The 24,064-nt window shown below is 38.0% G+C and overlaps 1 protein-coding gene across 6 annotated transcripts in view; it reads right to left on the reverse strand.

The window, feature by feature from the left end:
• UTRN (utrophin) overlaps positions 1-24,064 on the reverse strand; it is a 275,914-nt gene that overhangs the window by 238,983 nt on the left and 12,867 nt on the right. For 4 of the 6 annotated variants that reach the window (XM_075146237.1, XM_075146236.1, XM_075146235.1 and 1 more), the window contains exons 7-20: positions 23,681-23,830; positions 22,155-22,316; positions 21,674-21,802; positions 21,012-21,185; positions 20,244-20,399; positions 18,537-18,707; positions 16,431-16,610; positions 13,713-13,841; positions 13,394-13,564; positions 12,667-12,816; positions 11,258-11,395; positions 10,282-10,434; positions 3,576-3,767; positions 1,544-1,716 (exon numbers count right to left, since the gene is read on the reverse strand). In XM_075146237.1, the coding sequence (XP_075002338.1) occupies positions 1,544-1,716; positions 3,576-3,767; positions 10,282-10,434; positions 11,258-11,395; positions 12,667-12,816; positions 13,394-13,564; positions 13,713-13,841; positions 16,431-16,610; positions 18,537-18,707; positions 20,244-20,399; positions 21,012-21,185; positions 21,674-21,802; positions 22,155-22,316; positions 23,681-23,830 (2,228 nt within the window). The remainder of the gene's footprint in view (positions 1-1,543; positions 1,717-3,575; positions 3,768-10,281; positions 10,435-11,257; positions 11,396-12,666; positions 12,817-13,393; positions 13,565-13,712; positions 13,842-16,430; positions 16,611-18,536; positions 18,708-20,243; positions 20,400-21,011; positions 21,186-21,673; positions 21,803-22,154; positions 22,317-23,680; positions 23,831-24,064) is intronic. The other 2 variants (XM_075146238.1, XM_075146239.1) reach the window with 2 other exon arrangements.

Below are 24,064 nucleotides of genomic sequence, written 5' to 3' on the forward strand. Positions count from 1 at the left end.
GAAGACTAGGTTTCTGGTTAACCCTAGCTACTTAATGAAACGAAGTTTATGTAGTAAATGAAATTGTACTTATACTTCCAAAAGGATAATATTAGTTAAAGCTTTTCAATTAAGTTACAGGGGGAAAAAGCCATAACTAAAGCTTAGTGCGCGTCATACCTATGAAGACAACAAAATAGCTGCAGGCATATAAATATAGATTGGCACCAGATTCTGGAGCAGTTGTCTCCAAATACAGCAGGTGACCACAAGCAGCCAGCAAGAGCACAGAAAGTGGTACCCAGCTGGCACCACTATTCGTTTTCAAATTAAAAAACAGTGAAACAACAGTGCCTGCTGAGTTATTAGAGAGCTTGATGCTTCACTGATCCAGTGGCCCAGAATTTCTGGAAGTCTCTGCTTAGACAATACCACCAACCGATTTTTATATTCCTACACATACACCAGTGCTCTGAGATAGAATTGAAAACATCAGCTTATGTAATACTCACTTCCTAAAAACATCTCCTCAAAATACACTACCAAATGTGTTTGATATCAGATTTCTGGTGCTACAAAGCAAGTGAACATGGCTAGACATTACTTTATGCTCTACAGAACTTCTGCATTAACATTACCTTATATCACCATTAAAAAGCAAATACTGTAAAAGCAAATTAAGTACAGTATGAGCATTTGCATTTAATTTTAAGTTTCATAAAATCATTTTCAGTCATTAAGGGGTTTTTTCATAGCAGCAATCTCAGTGTCTACTGCTGTTTGCAGTGTGAGTACCTTCAGTTTAGTGGTAACTTCCTAAATACGTACTTTCATACTTTCACCAATTGCAATTTAAAATGCCTGACACACTTTTCCAAGTTTGACTAAGTGGTATTGAGTTTGTTTTTAAACATTTAAAGATGTTTCAGATAAAAAGCCATTTTCTGTTTACAGTATCTTCTGTAAGGGGCAGGGAGAAATCACAGCTTAGCTTAACTTTTCTTTTTTTCTACTTTTTGGCATAAGTGAAATTACAGCTATTTGATCTTTGTGGAAAGGAAATAGGAAATAAATTTTTCTTAAGCATCGATTTCAACATTCTCTTGTTCTCTCAACCACAAAATTTTCTAATATGGTCATCTCTCATCTTCAATTATTTACAACAAAGATTATTGGCAACTATCATACGTGCTGTTTTTTAAAGAACCCATCCTTTCAAACTCCATCCCTCCTTCAAAGCAGCCTTAAATTCTTTGTTAAAAGATGTCCTACTCAACATTTTTCTTCTAGAACTTTGCTTTGTGATACCTTTGTTTTATAAACAAAATATTCTATTTTATAAAGTAAAAAGAGTCAGGTTCATAAAAGCACCTAAACTACAATTTGCATGTTAACCATTTCAACATTCAATAATTCTGGCAATTATTGTGTAATACTAACATATTAAAGCTGATTACTCCCAAACTCTTTATCTTCATCATTAGGGTACATTTGTAAAACACTTATATTCAAGTACATAAAATACTTACCACGTGGTCACAGAAACCAAACATCCTTGACTTACCACTTACGATCATTGTACATTCTATTAATTCTATCCCATTCCGCATTCAACTGGGTTAGTGCATCTCCTATTTGTATTGCCTCAGGTCCAGATGCTTCTAGTATAATATCAGGCTGCTTCTCGTGTATGACCGCAATTTGATCCCCAAGTTTATCCAAATAATCTTTTATGTTCTGCAAGCACAGTAATGACACAAGCCATTAGTAAAGTCAACACCAGCAAGAAAGAAAAAAAAAACCACCAAAACTAAAAAAGACCAAAAAGTAATCTCTTCAAAACACTGTTCCAAAAAAAAAAACCAAAATACAGTATCTACTTTAAGACCATGACCATAATCAGTTTACAGATTACATCAGTTTTAGCAACTGAACTGAATAGTCCATCACACCTTTTTAAGCCTGTGTCCTTCTCAGTTTTTATGAAGAGGATTAAATATTTTATATATCCAATCTGTTCCTGACGTAAAGGGGCATGCCATACTTTTCAAAACAGCGGTATCTTCATTATTAAACAAATCTGCCCCTGTGTCATGAAGACACTGTACATATTCCTTCCTCATGTGAAAAATGAAACACAAAACGTGACTTTATTATGCTCCCATATGCACAGAACTGCAAAAGCATAAGCTACGTAAAAGTTTTAGATTTAAATGACAAAGTTAAAGCAATCTATCTCAAATATCATTGGACTATGATGTGAAAATACCTTTAAACCAGATGCTGTTGTAAGACTGCTGTGGTATTCAGAGGACAAACAGTCCATGCAAACAGTGGAATTTATTTATCTTTTTGAATTTAAAACAGTAACACTTCTAAAAATTCTATGCTCTGCTATTTGCTTCTTCTGAAAACTGCCTTAGAATACACCAAAATTTCAAAATCAGATGAGACACCTGCACCAAAATGAAGTATTTTAAACCCGTCTTAACATAAACACTCCTATTTGTACTTAAAGAGAGCACAGAAGCAGAGTAAACAGGAACAAGAGAATCTCATCATCAAAACAAAAGAGTCACCCGCCTTGTAAAAAGTTGGCATCATTCCCCTATTTGCTTTTGAAAACTATGCCAAAAAACAAATATGAAAAATGAAAGCATGTACCCAGCATAAAGAAAAGCAGGCCGGAAAAGTGGACTGAAATTCTGAAAAGCTTTTAAAGGACCTGTATAACAGCTGCAGAAACAGCTGATCTAGCTCTAGGCGAGAGGCAAAGCTTGACTACCTCAAATATAGGGACACATGGACCCCACTATGCTTCCTAACCCAGGGAGGTACATCTACACTGCACTACACTGTGTGCAATTCCCAACTCCAATGGATGTTTTCTGTGGGAATCTCTGTATCATGCTCCTTTGCATGCTCAAAAGTAACCAGGACTCAGACTTCTACATACTTAACTCACATGTGACAGCAGGATTCAATATTTTCAAACATACTTTCTTCATCCCCTTTTGAAGAAGGGCAAATCCTTTACTACTTCCTCATCATTAATCACACAGGTAAATACACTGGCTGGCAATGAGGAGAAGTGGGAGCTTAAAATTGAGCACATATTGATGCTTTGCTAATCAGAACAGGCCACCATTGTCTTGTGGCCTCATATATAGCTTCATAAAAAAGTCAAGAATCTCCCTTTCTCCCTCTTCCCATGTGAGCACTTGTCTTCACATGACACAGAGAGCAGCAGCTATATTAAGGAGACCAAGCAGGAACATAAGGAGATTGGCTTTAGCATTTCTCTACGTATTATGTAGACTACATAATGATGAAAAACAGAACAGTTTCTTGAACAAAAGAAGTCAAACACTTTTCCCCCAACCAGCTTCCACGCTGCTCCACTTTGTATCCAGATTCTGCATAAAAGAAAAATTAGCCACAAAACTGTCTTATTATTTAATTTTCAGTGCATGTTGATTCAGTATATACTGAGCAAAAATACAAATACAGCTATCAGTCGCTAAGGTGGTCTTTTTTCTTCTGCTATTCCCTTCTCCCACTCTTCTCTCTGAATATAATGCTTAGGCATGAAGTACCTTCAGTGCATCTTCCTGAGTTGAAAAATCCTCGTAGATGCCAGTATTTAGCTCTGGTGCATTCAGCAGCAGTTCAACATCAGCCATGGCCAGCAAGACTTTGTTGATTTCAACCAAGTATTCAGCCGAAAAAGGCAAGGTCCTAACCGCTGCGGCAAAGTGGCCTTTTAACCTCTGCTGGACAGGGATTGCCTAAAAACATGAACGTTCATTTTATATTTCAAAGAACAACCAATTTTATGAGAAAATCTCAAATCAGCAGACTAGATTCAGAATAGGTACTTTTCTACATTAAAAGACAAAACAAAGGCCTTTTTCAGAAAGCTGTAAGTCCTGCAGAGAACTGTTTCTATATTTATAAAAAAGAAGTTGGAAAACAGTAGATATCATGCTTTGCAATGACCCTGTATTATTTTTTATTAAAACTCTGGGGAGTGGGAAGGGCACTGCTGTTTCTCTCACCTTGATCCTTACTGTTTCCAGAAATTACACTTCTTGATGCAGCCTGTATCTAGTTGTGATTACAACCCACTGCCTGCTTCCTTCATCATCAAGGACTCCCAGAAGTTACCAATTTATTGAAGCAGACTTTTTTCCTCTCCACATTATTTTCAATAAGCATCCCCACCCACATTTTCCAACCATTTTTTAAATAAATTAGTCCTCCACCAGTACCACAATATGCTTTTTGCAGCAATAAGAGACACTAACTCCTCAAGAGCTTGGCAATTGTTACCTGCTCTGGCTGTAAGACCAGGCTATCTAGCCAAGTACTATGTTAGCAGATAAGAAAGCAAGAACAGTAATTTAATGCAGCTTTTTCTTGGATCATAAATGATGGTCTGGATCTGAAGCATTAGGAAGCCAGCTGCAAGAAGCTATTCTCCACCATGTCTGGCAAAGGCAGCAGAGGCAGGTGAAGCAGATACTCTGAAAACTGAAAGCAGTTTTTTGCTGAAAAGGTTTCTTGTCCAACAGGATTCTGTTACCATCTCTGAAAACAGACCAGTTCTTTAAAATCAGCAATGAAAAAGTAAACCCACCTCCAAATACTGAAGAATTCAAGCAACTTCTAAGCCACCATCCTGTACTCAGCGAATTTGAGTCAAGCAAGACAGAGACAGAGGCACTTGACTGAATGATTTACTAACAGCTGAGAATACACTTAAAAGTGTGAAGAATAAATGTATGTTCACAGCGATTTCAGACAGTGAATTTTACTTTGTAATTAGTCTGGCCAGGGTGCACACATGCAAATCGCTAGCACAGCTGACAACCAGTAAAATACTAAGCCCCACTAACAAAGTTGTTTGCAAACACCTGCCTGTATCTTCCTCCTCCACATGTTTCTGAGCATTTCAAATATGTCACTCAAATTAACTGGAATCTAACATATGCAACCTGCGTAGTTCAAAAGAAAAAAGGACTGCAGCAGAAAAGGTATGTTCACACATTCACCATTCAGGATTTCTTCTCATGCACTGGATGCTCCTAAGGATTTTATTTGTTTTGTGTTGGTTTGGGGTTTTTTTTTTTGGTAGGTTTTTTGTTTGTTTGGTGTTGTGTTTGTTTGGGTTTTTTTTTTAAAGTAGACAGTCAACCCTGTATTGAAACTGGGGACGCAGTTGTACTTCCACAGGACCTTTACCACCAAACATGGTCTGCTTTCAGTCATTCATCGCACACCAAAGAAATAGGATGTGCAGGCACATAAGCATAAATTGAGTCTACTGAAAACAAGTATTACAGACAAGCATCATAAAATACTCAGCATTGCTTTTGATTCAGTAACAATACAGCAAGCAAGCACCGCCATAAAAACCATATGCTTTAGTTACAAATCCAGCATCTTGGTCTCTGATGCTCACCAAACACATTTTCTTGAGGCACTATATATATTTTGTCAGCTTCCATCACTGAAATTTGGAGCAAAAGCCCAAGGCTTAGACAGTGGTATAATTTCCTGTGGAAGGAGAGGCCCCAGCTCCAAAGAAATCAGACAAAGCTTGTGCAACTCAAAGTACCTTTTCCCCAGCAATGTGGAAAAAGCCCGGGTTTGAACAAACACCAGGATGCCTGCTGCAGCACAGCCGCCTACAACATCTTCACAAGGTGTTTTCTCTAACTCTCCATCATCCCACAAGTCCCATTCTCACACAGGCAACAGTCCAGAATCTGGACTTCACCCAAATGAACATGTCACTGGACTTTATTATCTTTCTACTTCGCACACATTGCTTTATCTCCCATTAGAAAAAACTTGCACAAGATTTAAAACAGCATCTGTTGGCATGCAGCAAACTTGTTTTCCACTTGTTGCCAACACGGACATGTACTGAAACTTCCTGCTTCCCCAGTACCACCATCCTGGGCCAGGTTGCTGCTCTTCTGCAAAGCAGTGAATTCCTCCTGGTGCTGTTCCTGCAGAGCACACCTCATTACTAATCTCCTTCAGCTGCCTCCCATCACCAAGATGATGTTTCCTCCTTTCACAACCCTCCTTCTTAAAGGTGAACATATGTAAGTGTTATAAACACATTAGTGCTTTACTACAGCCAAGTTTTAATTGTTCAGCTGTTCTCTACCTTGCATAGCAGACTGGCAGCTTCTAAAATGCAGCATAAAGTACTAAAACATAGAAGAGCACAAATTTGACATAACTGTCTCACACAAATCAAACATCTAAATGTCACAGAAGCTGGTTTTTTTAGAGTATGGGTTTTTCTGGTTTTTTTTAATTTAAAAAAAAAAAACGACAGGCAAGCAAACTCTTTTCTTAAGCACCCACAAATAAAAACTTAATCAAAGGTTATTTAGGAGCAGATCTGACTGGATGACTTAATAGCCATTTTCTACTTTAATTTCAGTGGTGACAGAGCATGTTTATTGGTCTCTCTTTAAATACTAGGAAAAATGTAGGACTGGGGACAGCTACTAGTGTACATTCTATAAATAAGGCCTCTCAATAAGAGCTGCTAAAAATATTTTTAATTCAGTAGTCAAATAAATTTGTTTCATCTTACAGTTCGCATCTAGTTTGACCTGCAATTCAGAATTTGGTTTCAGATTTTCTTCCTCTTTCCCCTTTTACACTTAAATATATTTTGAAACAAAATCTACCAAAGATTCAACTCAAGGAGATACTCTGACTTGCTTCCAAGTAGATTTTGGAAAAGACTGCCCAAGAAATTGACATAAAATTAAATCATTTACCTTGCATGTTTAACTATATAAACATTTGAACCAAAAGTGTTTACCCAGTCTAATTTCAGATCACTACACCTTACTTACCATCTTTGCAAGATGGTACCCTTTTGATTAGAAATGCTCACTTTTTAACCATTCCTTACCCCTTCTCTCTCACACTCAAAATAGTTCATAGCCAGTTTTCTAGGAAAAGGTTTTCCAAAGCTAAAATCTCATGTCCATTATATTTGTTCTTCTGGGTTAATTAATACAGTCAGTAAGCAACATATTTGTGGGCAGTGTAGCTGGTGGTTCACATTTAAGTAAACCAGAATCTTCCCTATGAAAAGCACAATAGGCAACAAACATGTTTTCTTTATTACAGGAATAATACTTCAAGAGCCTTCAAGATGGTGTCTGTGTTTCAGTTTATAGGAAAAACTGCACTGTGCCTGCAACAGCAAATTCACTTACTGTCTGCAAAATTATAATTTTCCCTTCAAAAGAGTTTTCTAAAACCTGGAAAAAATCTCTCAGGAACTTTACTAATTGCCTCTGCAATTTAAGGTTTAATTTTTCCTTTCCCTCATTCCGAGCCAAGTCAGAATAGAGCAATTTAAATAAATACTAAAGCAAGGTTAGAAAAGAAGGAACTCAAGGAGATACAAACTTCCAATGCAGGCTTTTCTAGCTAACGGATTTGTGGCAAAACAAGGGTTTTTTTAGAAGTACCTGCTATGCAGAAGGGTTACCAATATTTCAGAGACATTTAACTCCATAATCCCTAGAAGCATACATGAGGAATATTTATGATCCAGCTACTTCCAGCAAATCAATAAATAGATATATATGACCTTCAAACACCATAAATAAGTTCTCTCCTCCATACTCGTTTGCAAAAACATAAATAATGTATTACATAAATAATTGGAGTCTACTCCCCAGCTGGGCAGCCGAAATCTTTCTTTCCCTCCCTGTTTGTTCATTTCGAACACTAGTTTCTCTTCATCTGCTCACTGTGCCTTCCTTACATAAAGGTGAGGGGTTGAGCCAGCTGCACACCAGTGGGTCCAGAATTCATTTAGTGCTTCTCAGTCCTGAGCTGAGATGAGCAAGAAGCACTGCAATTTGTTATTTGGTAGTCTGGGGGCCCTGTGGATACATCCAGGGTTTCCCTTTCCACTTTCATCAGACATCCCTACTGACTAAAGAAGGGGGAGGGAGGGTGTTCAAGCACAGAATAAGATGGCAAAAATTGGGGAGGAGCAGTTTCTGTTGCAGAATTTTAGCATCAGGGTCCCCCCTAGTGCTGAGAGTAAGCCAAGTCTGGTGGCTCAAAGAAAATTCTGGAGCAACTGTATTCATCTAGAATGATGATGATATTTGGGAACACTATTTCTCCCTTCAGAAATGGTATGGTCCCATAGAATTTTTGGTATTCAAGATCAATTAGTAAAGCAGGTGAAAGAACAAGCCATAAAAGTAAAATAAGGTCACCTGAGACAGGCTGGCTTACCCTCAAATATCAGAAAGCTAGAGGCACAGGCACATGAAGGAAAAGCAGCAGTTTCCAAGTTTCACAGCAGTAATGAAAACTGCTGTGGTCCCTTTCTGAAAGCCTAGCTGACTCAGCCAGACTAGAACTACATCTGGAAATATTAGGATATTTTTACGAAGCTTAACTAATTCTGAGCAAAGATAACGTTTCTCCATCAATAGTCTATTGTAACTGCTATGGTAATCCATATTTACATGATATTCTGCATTCAGCACCCAGATACCAAGATGCAGTAATCCATCTTGGAATGGATTCAGCAGTGCCAGGGATTAGCTGCAGTATATCCCTAAAGAATAGGGCTTTATAGGAGGCAAATGGTCTTCCTTAGAGAAGATCAGTCAACCTGCAGTGAGACCAACATTGACAAGGAAGATCAGTCTGTGGCACAACTGGACTGCTCCCATTAGCAAAGAACCATTCAGGTGCACTTTTTTCCCTTTTCAATCTGGTAATTGATTCATTCAAAGCAGCTGATGGTCAAACAGAAAAACTGAATCATGTTGTTTTACTTTAAATGTGTATGGATCCCCATTTCCTTCAGACAAATTCCCTGGCATCAGTCAGGTCCCAAGGAGCTCATGTGCAAGTACCACAGTACACCAGGAGTGACCACTGGGGACCAACAGAGCAGTCAGATGTCAGACAGTTAAACAGACCCTGGGGCCATCTTTGCTGCCCAGCTCTACGTGGGAGGCTTATAATTTGAAAAAGTCTCTCTAAAGAGAAGCAGATTTAAAAGGTTTACTGGCATAACTGATACTGAACAGCCTGCGTGACCAAGAAGACCATCTGCCATAGGTCTACAGCTATCATAGGCAGCTGAAGCCACATAGCACTAATGAAGAGCACCACATTATGATTTTGTGGTGCGAGTCTTGCAGGGAACCAGAGCATTTTACCCCTGCCTCCAAGTTAATTGGTGCTGGGTTAAAAAGTTATAGAGCAGTCAAAAAGAGATTGATTGGTTTTAATTATGAAGCTTCATACGCAGAAACTGAGAAGTACTTGACAGATTGCCTAGCCCGCAAGCTTGTCCAAGAAATTACTTACTGCTTCACAAGGTTCCTCACTGTTATTGCCTAAAATATTAATGTAATTACCATGCAGCCAAAGTGTTTTGAAGGATGAAAAGGAGAAGTAAAATTAAAAAAAAAAAAACAAAATCAAAAAAAAAACTAACAAAAAACCAAACACACACCACCCCCCCCACAAAAATAAACTCACAAAACCACCAAACCACAACAAAACAAAACAAAAACACTGAAAGTATCTGTACCCTCAACAATTAAGACATACAGCTTTCTGGGCAGTAAATTTTATCAGACCCTGACATCCTATTAAATTAGTTGTGAAATTGTTTGTCAAGACCTGCACACACACATTATCACACATAACTCTTCTCATCAGAAATACTTCAACCTTTGTCATTTTTATTAATCTTCATTGTGTACAGTAATATCAATCACATAGGGTAGTTATCACTCCCTAAGCACTTGAGGTAGTGAAAGGCAGCATCAGAGTCGTTACAATATCCCTACCACAGGATGCAGAGGCATTGAGTTTAATCCTCAAACAAGGCTTTTATCATACCGGCACCACCAGACACTGAATTGTTTGAATTGTTACCCTGTCTGTTTGAGCCAGGGTAACAAAAAGAGCTAAGCATAATCCCCATGAGGAAGACTGGCAAGAAAAACCATCCTGATTCAACCACACTGCCCAGATCAGGCTCTAAGACTTGGGCCTGATGGCTGGGATATTTTGGACCTATGATGACTATGTAGAAATTCCAAACTAGTATATGCAGATAATTTCCTAATGAAAAATGAATGCTGTCATTTTGAAAACACTTCTTTCCAAGAAGGTGTCAAAAGAACAGCCATAAAACCCTAATATATGAATCTCTAAAGCTCATACATAGCATTCATTCTGTTTGCTCTAAGAAAAAAAAGTCTCCTTTACCTGTAGTTTTTGTTCATCTTCCACACCTTGCAGCCCTGACAGTCGGTGCTCAGCCTCATCCAGCCACTTCATTAGACTGTCATGTTCCTTCTTATACTGGGAAAACACTGGAGAGAGTTCCACCACCTGCCTCCTCTGAAATGACCTGCACTCCTACAATCCAGCGTATTAGGAAAATATGGTATAAGAAGAGGGAAGTAGTGAACAGAATAGGTCTTATTTATTTGAACCACAAAAATACTTGAGGGGTTCATTTGAAGAAGCAAATTCCAAAATACCCAATAGTAGCCATTTATTTTTTTTAAATAGCTATATTCTATTTATCTGCACAGACATGTAGTCAAAGCCAGCCTGAGGGTCTCACCCTGCCTTTGAGCTACACCTCACCTTACCAACTCTAATATGATTCAAACAGGTGAGCTAAAAGGAGTATAAGAATACAGATCCCCTTCGTTCTACACAAAAACATTTTTAATATGGCATGTGTATGAAAGCACCACAACATACTAGAGTCCGCAATTGCTGATAATACCCTCTATAGGAAGCAAGAAGAATTCAGAAGCGGACTCATATTCACACAAACCTCTTCAGCTGACAACTCAATGAATATGTTTGTGTACATGTGCCTAAGTACACGGCCTGGTGGTGAAGACAAACCTCTGCTGAAGGGCCAGCAAAGACAAGTGAAGCAAATGCCCAAATGTCTGCACCCATCTGTGTAAATACATATAGGGTGGCCCTCTGTGAAGCTGTGAAAAGGACTTTAAAAATCAAAACCATTCCCCCAAAACTTTGGAATGACAAAATTTGTATTTTGGAATTGCAAAGATTCAGAGAGTCAGACTGTGTGTACGCACATTTAACTCTTCCCCAGAGAATCACATACACTAAAAAAGTCGTAACTAGGTTGTAAGTGGGATACCAAAGGGAAGACTGCATAAATGAGCTTTAACTATAGTAACTATCATATTCATACCTGCACACTATTGTACTTTTTCTGCAGAAGCAACAGCTGTATGCGGATCTTCTCCCTCTTATGGTCCTCCATAGGCTGCTGTAACAACTGCCCTCCTCTCTGTAAAACTTCTTCAATCTGAGCTCTTTCTTGATCCAGCTAAAATTACACAAGTCTGTATCATCTACAGAGAGCTCAGATATGGTTTCCAAAACGAATTTATTACCTGCTCAGATATTAACAATAATGGTACCAAATTGTTGTTTTATTATCTACATGTGAGCCAAAAGTTCAAGCAGAGATTCTCCTCCACAACTACCAAATCCCAAAATCCGACTTGGTCATGCCATAAACTTCATGAAGAGATGCCCTGCAGGAAGCTCACTCAATGAGCCAGCAATAAGCAGCCACAGCAAGACGGTGCTATGACTTCAGCTCCATTTCTATTCTAAACATTCCTTGACAATAACAAGCAAGCTCAGAGCAGAATAGCAAGAAAACGAAAACATAATAAATATAAAAACAGCACAAAGGGAAGCATATGTTCTATAACAATAGGTCCTTCCATAGAGGCCTTTTAAAAATTGTTTTCTGTAGTATACATGCCATTTTCCATAGACTTATATTCAGCTTTCCAGCTCAGTTTATATCATTTCATGTCCTTAAAAAGGAAGGCAGATAGAGTGGCCTGGCAGGACTTTACCCAATTTTGTAGCCAACAAGGCTATTGTGAACAAGATGCAAACAAAGTATAACAGTTTTACGCAGGTAAGTAGTAGAGCCCAGATAAGAATCTAGAAAAAGATAAATTTTGTTCCAAGTTCTTATTTGGACTTGCTATGAGCCATATTACAACACTCTTATTTGCACCTCATCTCAAGCATCCACTGACCTGACCTATGCACTGTGATTCAATATATCACACCAGTTTAAATTGAAAGTGAAAAAAATATCTACCCAATGCAATAGGTTAGAGGCCCAAAATTGCCAAATACATAGCAAGAGTCTCAGTTGCATTAAGTAATCATTTCAACATAAGTTCAGACAGTTAGATACGAAGAAAGAAAAAAAAAATTTTGCACTCTATTACTTTTACAGGAAGGATTCCTTACAAACAGCTACTTTGAGTAGAAAAGAGAAGATAAATGGAAAATCAAAGTTCACTACCTGAATTATATAAAACCATGATGAAAATACAGACTGATGTATGACTAGTTACTCTCAATACACCAGCCAAGAGGCAGCAGCTATGGGAAAAGTATGGGAAAATTGTGCAGTGTTTCCAACAACCTAGTAATTCCCTTCATTTTCTATTCCTGTCTTAAAGATTTTCTCAGAAGAATTCCCCCTCAAAATCTGGAGGAATGTAACACATGGACAAAATAGAAAGGGAGTTAGCCAGCTATTTAATTCTTCCATTGCTCACAAACCTTTTCATCTTCCCCACTCAACTCCAGATGCTTTTCCACAACTTTTAACATACTCTGTATGTCACTCTCAAATTTTTCCAGGTCTGGAAAAGCTACTCTGACTTCACGGGGCTCTGACATGCCAGTAAGTCGTTCTGGCCCAACAAGCATCTGCAAAGCAAAATAAAACTTTGTTCAAGCTGAAAATTTAGTCTGAGTTATCACACACAGTTTAATGATTTAAACTAATTCTCCATGAACAGGCATACCATTTGTAGGACCATCAGATATCACCATAAAAAAAAAATTGCAAGAGTTGTTTGATCTAACACTGAGAGTTAGCTTGGACACAGTGTTGATTAGGTATTACCAAGCTTCTACCTTCAAAATTCAGTCTGAGCATTTTGGTTTCAAAACAAACAAATAACCTCCAGTCACATTAGCTTATGGTGTTGTTCTATAGTTCATATAAATATGTACTGCAATATATACATTTTTCTGAATCTTTATAACACACAGTTATTTGTAAATTTTCCTTTGCAACTCAAGTCATCACCTGCTACTCAGGTAAAAAAAGCAGTTGGTCTAAAATCAGTCTACCCATTTCTCACATCTAAATATCTACACTTAAAAGAGAATCAAAACCAGCAAAGTGCTGTTTTAACACATAAAGATCTATCCCCTAAAGCTATTTGCCATTATTTGGCATAGGACCCCCAAGCATGTTTTGGGGCTCGCTCATCCTCACCTTGGCACTTTTGATGTGCTGAGAGACCTTCTCAAAGTTACGGTTCAGTTCTGCCAGTTTGGGTTCAACAAGTTCACGGCATGACACCCCCCGACCATTCATTAGGATGATAGCCTGATCACGCACATTATCCACTCGAAGACTAACATCATCTAATTCGCATGTTAAGCGCTAAGAAGTGAAAGAAAATGCAAATGGTTATCCTAGGAAAGAAAAAAACACTTTAAAAAAAAAAAAGAAAAAACCAACACATAGGCAGCAACCTGACTTGACTTCATTTAGAATCCAGAAATGGTTACTTGACAGCAACATTTCCTACCTTCACAGTTTCCTCCTTTTTGCTTGCTGACTTCTTCTCAATCTCATCCAGCAAGGCTTCAGCCTGATACAACCAAGTACTTATGTGGGCAACATTTTCATCAAAAATTTCCAGCTGGCTCTGATGATTCTGGAAAAAGATAAAAAAAGGTATCAATACAAAAAACTTGAAAGATAATCCACAAAAAAACCCAACACAAAACCCAAAAACACCCACACAAAACACCACACACCAGAAAAAAAACCCTGCCAGAACAACCATTATGAGTAAAAAGGAGATCAGTGGAATAAAGTGTTATGGATACACCTTGGAAAGGAACACTGAAAATTAGATTGTACCTTTCACTTTCAATAAGTATTTACAAGAATTCAATTTTCATTCTAGACCCTTTGATATTATTGTTCCCAATTCACAGAAATGGAAACAGAAATAGCTGAGGTGGTTTGTCCAACTAAATAAAGACAGACAATGTATTACAATACTACAGCCAAACCACAACATCTCAGTCGACCAGAAAACCCACAATTTTTTCAATTCACCAGCAGATACAACAGAACGTATTATGTGTGGTTGTTGTTGATTTTTTTTTTTTAATTGAAAGGGGATTACACCAAAACCTACAAATTATAATAGTCAAATTTTGATATTTTACTGATTATATGAAAATATTTCATACAACGTCACCACATTGTAGACATGTTAATTAGGTCTGCTTTCATACGTAGTCAGAAATTGCAACATTAGGTGCCACAGACAGAAACACCACCACATTATTCTGTGTGACAAAACAAAGCTACTGGATTCAGAGAAGCACCATCCTGCTTAAGCACAGAGCTTCTTGCCCAAAAAAAGGGTAGCTAAGCTTTGATATTTTAGACTAATAAAGGGAGGGGAGGAAAGAGAGAGAGGAGGCCTATGATTGCTCTCTATATCAACATACAGAAACTTGTATCTTCTAGTGAAAGAACAATTTAACCTAACAAAGTCAGCACAAGGACAACACTCATCACCAGACATGAACATAACTTAGAAGATTTTTAGTTGTGGATCATCCTTACAGCATTTACAAATAAGGGTAAACTACCTGACTAGTCCTAACATGGATATCATTGGATCATGAAACAAACAGTACAACCTGCAACAGGCACTGGACAGGATGCACAGGGCTCACCATTTAGGTATACACCAAAGTTTCCACAATTTCAGCCCATATCAGCGGTTTGTGAAGGTGGATTGTCAGAACTAGCTGAACAACACAGAAATACCTTAACTATCTGAAAACATCGGTCTCGATACTAGCATCAAATATAGACTGTTTCACGTTCATTTAGCAAAATTTGCAGCTTTAGGCTGTATAATACGCTTAGTCTTCCATTTACTCAGCCAAACAGATGCTGTTGGCCTCAACTCTGAGTTGGCATACTCTTAAACACTTGCAGTTACGGGCTGTCCGAAAGAGCAATAGGCTGACAGAGGGTCCCAAGTGCTTTGCTCAACACCATTAGGAAGTTATCAATTGTCCATTAAAGAGCCATCATCTGAGTCTCGAGGAAATCTATCAACACAAAAACAGTCTGTTCATGCTGGACCTGGCACAGAGGTTTCTTTCAGGCTGAATAAAGAGCAGCATACACAGCAGTCTCATGGAAACCAATCTTTTTGGGCTAGTTCCTTTTGTTTTCTACTTATATTAATAAATTCATGTGCTTATAGAAAGTTACATAGAAAACACAAGTTTCTGGGCTCTAATGAACTTGTTATGAAACAAACAACCCTTCCTGGTAGGTTTTTTCCCGTCATTTTAATCTGGCAGAATCAGCTACTACCAGTTAATGAGTAAACCCACTACTACTTTTATGAATGCTTGTATGCCCCATAACCCACTCAATTTATGTGCAATGGTAGATGCCCCGTTTGAGGATAGTTTAGAATGTTAATCCTATGCACTAGGGTAGTAAGAATTGTATTAGGAGCTAAATAACAAGCGGATACAAAAGGCTAGCATTATTCGTGTAGCAAAAGAGAAAGCGATAAAACATTAACAGGGAAGAGGTACAAGGAGATAAATTTGTAAGTAAGGACAAAAGATTAAAAATGTAATGTGATGGCACATAAAAGGAGGGGAGAAAGGAAAGCTAAAGAGGTTAAAACAACAGATGTGTGAAAGGTGTTCAGTAAACATATGCTGGATTTTCTGCAGAAAAGAAGAATTACACCACAACGTCTAGGGAGAGTAAGAACCCGGAAAAGAGTCCTAGCACTGAAGCCAGGAGAAAGAGAAAGTCAAAAGAAAAAAAAAGTTAAACCTAGTTTTATTCTCTACAACTAAGTAGGTTATTCCCACTAGGTCAAGTTAACTGCCTGCCTTATATTTACATAGATATTTACATAGTTTCATCACTCTCACATCCAGATTCTGCTTTTTCATCTTCTTCCCACTGAGCAATAGGCACTACTACCAAGCGCATGGCACCAATGCCTATCAGCACATCCAAAACACTTGCAAAACAGTTTCCCGTTTTCATCATTGTATGTAACCTCATGAATCGCCCCTCCAAGACGTCACAGAGTAACCAGATATTGATTCTGCATTCCTTTAAGTCCATGAGGCACCGTGGAAGCTTCACATCACAGTGAAGTGAGACAAGTAAAAACTGCAACTGCTCCAAGGGTGTGAATGGAGAACCACCCTGAATATTTCTCACGCGTGCAACTTACCAACAAGGTGTCACACCAGTCCTCAGTCCAGGTCCGAACTCTGCTCCAGCCAGCATTAAGGACACACAGCTTCTCCTCCAAGGAAGTCTCACTCCCTTCCACCAGAGCCTGGAGTGCAGTGCAGCTTTCTGTGATGCTCTTCAGATCAGGTTTCCTCCTCTCCAGCTCTCTCAGCACATTCTGAAACAAGAGGAGCCATTAACACTGCACACTGCTCCCAATCAGAAGGGCAAAGGAGCCAGATTTTTACCTCCACAAGAAACAGATAGTATCATAGATGATCTACACTTGAGAAAATTCAAACCAAGTAGAATCACCTTCTGTTTATACTCACTCTCTCCAGATAGTGATCTCTTTTTTTTTTTTCCAGAAAGAGCAAGCGAGAGCTCAATGCACGTAAGTGTCCTGAATAACTTAGCTTGAGACCTTTTTGTTTTGTTGTTTTATAATATCTTCACAGTTCCTTTTCATTATGTAGGTAAAGCAAATGCATCACATCACATTATAGGTCCAATTTTAAAAGGTTCTTTTCTGCACTGTCAAGCACCACAGAAAACGCAATTTTCAAAGGACACTTCAGATTTCTCTGTATCTTTCCCCATTAAAGTACTTTTACAGTTGGCAACAATGAGAAAAGTGGTAGGCCAAGGCTGAATGTTTTTTTTGAGTACCACCACCACCCATTACTGCATACGTTCAATTCACTTGCTACTTATTACAGAAGCCCTGTTGCTATATTATCTATATGTAGATATGTAAATATATGTATCTTTAGCTCTAGTATTTTTTTTTCAAGTTATCTCTGATTTTAAATAGGTTTTTTTAATCTAAAAAAAACCAAAATCACCTTCTTTGAAAGAATGCATACTGACGTACAAATTAAGTAATGTGTCATCTCTTGAATATCAGTATATGGTTTCCATGTGGAAAATAGCGCCTCTTGCCATACAAGATCACCGATTATTATTGATAACATCTGGCTATTTAGAAAGCTCTTTAGTGTCAGTGTACAGTGTGTGGAAGAATGCAGTTAATCACAGCTAGTGTCTGGAGCTCCTTGAACATCTTATTATCCATGAAGTAAATAATTTATTATTTTATCATAACTTATTATCTTGGAGACAGAAATACTCATGTTACTACATTTTAAAATTGCCTCTAGAAAACCTTAAGATGGGAAGGACAACTTGGCATGCAACATAAAGGGCTTGTCCTCCTGGTGGTGCAGCGTAAGAGTTCATGAACTTTTTGCATTGCTTACAAATGTATAGTAAGTATACTTCAATAAGTATTTACAAGCTTGTTTGGAAAGAAATCTTAGGGATACTGCCACACCACTGTAGTGCTAATAATTGCTAATCCTGAGTGAAATGGCTGAGAACAAGTTATAATTAGATGTTTTTGTAATTTTGTAAGTTTTCAGGTTTTAAGATTGTACACAGACTTATTCCAAAAGTAAAGGTGACAGAAAACAACGATTGGAAAGATCAGTATTGCTGAACTGTATCCAGTGACACTTGTTGCTAACTCCAGCTATTAGCTATACAAGTTTCTACAGTGTGAGAAAATAGATACTTTCAGAATAATTATAACACATTTGCCTGCTTCCACGAAAAGTTCCAATTTATAGATGAAAGAAAATAAGGAATTACAGGAGCTTTTTGTTTTGCAAAGTCACAATTTTGAAGACAAAGCTGTTTCAATGAAAAGTTACAAACTCAATTTTTCATTAAAAATGTCAATGAACTTTCAGTTTGCTTTACTAGTAAAATATTTCACCCAGCCCAAAATTATATTTGCTGATAATTAAGAATATTATACTTATGAACTATGTTAGACATACAGTAAGTCACCTAAATACCTATTAATACCAAATATATAGTAGTATCTTTAATATCTCACTGGCCATTTAAGTTTGAGGCAAGATGCCTGAGATGAAACAGATCAGACTCAGTAAGGTACTGAATATGATCTACTCAATCGACTAATATTTCATGATGTAAGAGATTTAGGAACAAGTTACAGGGATTTAAATTCACAGCCACTTCTACATAGTATTGCCATAATGTTAAAAATTTGTTCTACAGATATTTAGAGCGTGCTTACTTTGGCCCAGGCAATTTCTGAATCTAGATCAGAAAGCAAGCTCTCTGAAGTGGACTTCTGCACAAGCTCAGCCTCAGTGGTAGCTAGCCACTCTGACAAAGAGGCAGCCTCTTTCCTCATTTTGCGTGCCAGCTGGGATGCTCTTTCGAGGTCTTGTTTTCCTTCCGTCACCTACAAAAAAAAAAAAAAAAAAATTAGATTTTAAAAGATGGCAAAAACGAAAGTGCTAGCCAGCTAAAATATCCACCCGAATATATAAAATCCTTGCATCTTAAGATGGTCTTGCATTAGAGAAGAACCCTGAAAAGAAAAATTTTTTATAAACATCTGCATCTTATTATACAAAGCAGAATATATAAAACTAGAATAATTTTAAACTAAGATACACTTAAAGGAGACAAAGAAACCTGCATACCAACTTATTTATAGCTAGTAATAACCAAATTGATGTCTAAACTGTGTTTATTATGATCCTTTAACTGAAACTCAAGGGGATATAGAATCCAGTCAGTCACTCACACAGGTGAAATTCAGTTCCTTTTTGTATTTTGATAGACCTGCTAGCAGAAAGCTGTAAAGAAAAATTTCACTGAAAATCTACTCTACCCTTGAAAACATCTCAGTAAAGTTAATATAAAATTTGACTTTTGCTGCAGTATAATCAATTCTATTTCATACTGGCTACAAAATTAGTCTGGTCAAACTTCAACACACACTTGAGAATAAATCCAACCATAGCAGTCAGAACCAATTGAGACTTCAAAAAATTGCCCTCTGTCTCAAGCTTAGAGTTTGCATGTATTTATTCAAAATAATGCACTCTTTGAAGATCTAAAAAACTAAATTCAGACACAAACAAAATCATAACATTATACTGCAAATAGCTCTGCCTTTCTATCCTTTCCCAATTTCTTGTCTACATGCTTTCTGGGTTATAGATGTACAGGTTCCACTAGAATCCACACGTTCATGAATGTTCTCCACTTTACAACAATAAAATATTTCCTAGGGCCCATTTCAAGATATTCCAATGTAATCTGGCCACTTACCTACAGCTTCATTCACAGAGCACTGAACGGGCATGAGTCCGCTTGGACTTCTGTGTTAATTTAGGTAGGAAAAGAATCCCCTGTTCCCCCCCTGCCCCCTAAGGGTTTAACCATTTTTAAACATCACTTGGATAACTAACTATTCAACTACTAAGAAAATTACTCAAATCAATATTTAATGCAGTTCATGGGAAATACAGGTTTGCCTGCATTTTCTATTTCATACTGAGAGCAACCCTTTAGATGGATTACGATTAGAAACCATCATGATACCTCCTAAAAACTTTACATTGACTCAAACTTCTCATATGACAATCTGATAGTAAATTATCTTGCAGGCTGGTTTACAGACAAGAGAAAGTACAACAGTGCTTAAAGACTTCAATGAATAGCAGGCCAGCTTTGCCAAAATGATGAAAGCTCTGTGAACCTTTCTTTCTTCAAGGCTACCTCCCTTTCAGGAACACTCTGTGAGCACAGGGGTCTTGCAGAACTACAGGACTGTTATACGTAATCTTTAATCTCTCAATTGATTGCTCCTGCATGTAGCAACTAGCCTACACAGTATCAGCTTCAGAATCTAACTTAAAACAGCATCTCACCTCAAAACAAAAAAGAAGGGAATTTATATGCAGACAAATGTTCATGTTTTTCTTACCTGTGCCCCCAAGTCATTGTAAAGAAATTTCAATGCTGTCAGTTGTTCATCCATCCCTTTGGGATTATCTGTCTGCTGTTTCTGTACAATTTGCCTTCCTGTCTTGATGACCGTTTCAACCTCCAACTTAACCTCACTGAGGGTTTTATAGAGTTTCTAAAAACACAAATGTGTATATTGGTGATCAATTTGTAGTGCAGATTTTCAGACTTTGCTTCATTTGAGGACCTGACCATCAGATTGCACTTAAACTCTGAGCTATGGATTAAGAGCAATGTCTGCCAAGAAGATTTCAAACTCCTGATGTTCCATATTTTATTCGAGTTTTAATTTTCACCCCCCAAAAAAATTATCCCAACAATTTAGTAGTGTTTACTCCATAACATCACCACATGTGGCAAGGCTAACATTGTGATCTGTACTTGATCTTATGTATAGTATTTGTTTTGTTCAAATACTAAGAACCAAGCAAACTTGCCCCTGGAGTGATGCTTGTCCGTAACACAAGGATGAGCCAGGGAAGGGAGTTGATAAAAACTCAGCTGTTCCACCACATCTGTGATCAACAATCCACTACTTTTATGTCCACATTCTCACCCAGAAGAATTAGAGGTTTTTAGTTATCAATTGTTCTGTTGGCATTTTGCAAAGAGTTGTAACAGTTCCATCAGGACTTTAAGCAAAATTTCCTCAGGAGAGGGTTTAGGCAAGAAGAATCACACAAGAAAGAAACATCCCCAAGCATGAGTTAAGAACATGCATACTTACCATGCACCTGTCCAGATGAGTTTGGATTACATCTGGGTCAGTATCCTTCACATCCAAGACATGAAGTTCTGCTTTTACACCATCCAACACCCGCTTGCAATCCAACATGCGCTGCTCAAAATTGGCTGGTTTCTGGAAAAGCTGATACTTTGTAGATACTTCACGGAGTTTTCTCTGTTTAATGAATATTATATTAAAATATTGTTTTAAATTAATATCTGCACTTCAAAAAATAACATTTAAAGCATCTCCCCTCGCAGATTCTAACTCACCTCTCATGTGGTGAGTCTCACCATCACAACTCAGGATACGTGGCAGCACTATTTGCCAAGCCAAATTCCATCACCTATTCCTAATCTCCACCTGAGGTGCAAGAGAGCTATAATTCTGTATCATGCACTTTCAAAATATCCATTCTACTAAAATACAGAGACTTTCTGACTTTCAGCATTTATCCCATGATACTTACGAAATTTAAACTTCCTTATTCAATTCATCTAGTGCTGCTTGTATCCTAATGAAAGCATGTAAAAGCATATACTATTTACTTCTGAGGTTTGGTTGACCACACTAAGCAATTTATAGGCTGACAACAGCAGTGTCTAATTGAAAACCAGAAACTCTTCACATTTAAATTCTTAGTGCGACTCTCATATTTTTACCTGCAAAGCATCCAGCTGAGTTCCACCACGGGGAGACCGGCATTCAGGAGAAGCAGGAGGGAAAGAGCGAGCACTTTTCTTGAGCTCCTCTAAGGTGGATTCATGAGCTGCAATCTCAGCTTGAATTTTCTGCCACATCATGGAAACAGGAAAAAAAAATGTTACAAAAGTACTTGCAAACAGGGGAAGAGGAACTTGCTTACCACCTACTACCCACCAGAAGTAAATCCACTCTGTAAAAGTTAAACACTACCAGGTTTATTTTAAATATTCTGGCTCTGATGACAGCTTGCTAAATTGAAAGCTGTTAAGATTGTTATCGATACAACCTTTTTAAAACAGGAAAAAAAATCCAGATTACAAAAAATATCACCTAGTACATCAGCTGAAGCCTACTGAAATGAATTAAGTCTAAGTCTAGGTTGAGCACTATCCTGAGGTATTTCAAAATGTTTTGTAGTGAAAAGCTATACTGGAATACCTGGGCCTCCTGGGGCATCTGAAAGGCATCTACCCTATCAGTCAGGTAAGATGTCAGCTGTCTATCCAGCTCTGCTAAGTTTTCCTGCAAGACCTGCAGCATGTGGTCAGTTTCTCGCATGGTCTGAAGCTGCTGTTCCAAGGCGATCTGCCGGCTCACCGCCTGAGTGGGACAGAAAGGTAAGACAATATGGAGCAGTAATTCAATACGAATTATATTAAACTTTCTCAAAACAAGGTGGGGGAGACCCAAAAAATCCTGTGCCAGGACGACTGTCTAAAAAAGAGCAAAAGTGAGTGCTAGAAGGCAGCAATTTTTGAAACCTGCTGTGATTCATACCAGTAACTGACAAACAGTGGCATAGAAGGAGAGTTCTGCTGTTAGATATACAGGATAGTGAAAACAGGGTACTCTCCTATCACCTCAGGAATTAAAAAAAACATACTGGTTTCAAAAACTAGCTATTCAATGGGAATCAGGGACTTTGTAATACACTACAGATCAATATTGTTTGATTTGTAAACTTGCACATTTTCTTTCAAAACAATAAACTTTTTCTGTTACAGTGTGAAAACAGAGGTTCACAGTTCCTTCCCTCCATTGCCTCTCCGTTCAACAGCAAAACTTCTAAGTTCATCTGAAATTCCCCACTATCAACACATGCACAGACCAGCGGGTGATACGTACACACACACAGATGTGGAAAGTTGTCAACAGACCAGTGTGTCAGCGCTGCAGCTGCCAAAGCAGACAGTTTTTATATGGCAATAAAGTACTGTTGTAACAGTACTTTACAATGGTGAATGCTAACTTAAATGACAGCACGTAGCCCCCAGCTGAGGGCACTGCATTCATGTTGCTCACTGTAATGAGGATGAACTGAAATTCCCTCTATGACTGCACTTTGGCAGTGACAGAAAAAAACTCCCATCTTACAATTTGGCAGGGTCCTGTATTACCAGGATACAGAACACAAATTACAAATTTATGCAACCTGAAATACAGCTAGTCTTCCTCTACTTATTAAATCTAGAAAAGATTAACGTATGAGAAGAGGAAGGGGACAACATAATAGATGGGGAATGAGAAGAATGTTTTATGTTTTCCTTCTGTTCCCTATTTCAGTGTGACTTCTTCCTAGCTGTTTCATTTTTACAGTTAGTGAGCAGCTCACCAGTATTTATGGCAGTAGGAAGGGAATATTAACCTTAGTTATTGAACTGTCCCCCTTGAGATTGGAATTGCCTTTTTGTCAAAATTACCTGGAAAAATACCAGGGTGTCCCCACAGTGCAAGGGTGTGCAAAGTGTGCAAAACAAAACCTGACTCAAGTCAGGGGAAAAAAATAAAACATCTTGCTCTTAGGGCATTATTCCAAATTGAAAACAGCTGACAACATTGTGAAGGTTTTTCCTCTTTTCCTGTATTGCAGCCCTGCATCTATGAATTCAGCTATCTAACAGAAATCATTTCAGACCATTGAGCTGAAAAACCCAGTCTACTTCAACCCTGCCCCAAATTCTTACCAAGTGACTCAAGTCCTCATAGCGGGCATTGAAAGCCTCCAATTTTTCACTGATGATATCATCAAGAATCCCTCCATCAATCAGTGTCTGCCCAAGTTCCCGAATCTGGGTTCGATTATCAGCTGGATGACGCAGGACTGATTCCAGGGACTAATTAGCAGAGAAAGTTTTAAAGGTCAAGACACCGAATATTACTGCATTTTCAGAGGTGGAAATCTGGCTGCATGAACAGAAGTTTTATACTTCAAATGTCTTGAGAGTGCTCTAAAAGCATGAATTAGTTATGGCTTAATCCATGATGGCACAAGGCAAATACAGTGGTCATTTTGCTTTAGATAATTAAACTTCACAGCACTTCTCGCCTATTCACATCATTTCATACTA

The sequence above is a fragment of the Calonectris borealis genome, chromosome 3, assembly GCF_964195595.1.
Source record: "Calonectris borealis chromosome 3, bCalBor7.hap1.2, whole genome shotgun sequence".
Lineage (NCBI taxonomy): Eukaryota > Metazoa > Chordata > Aves > Procellariiformes > Procellariidae > Calonectris > Calonectris borealis.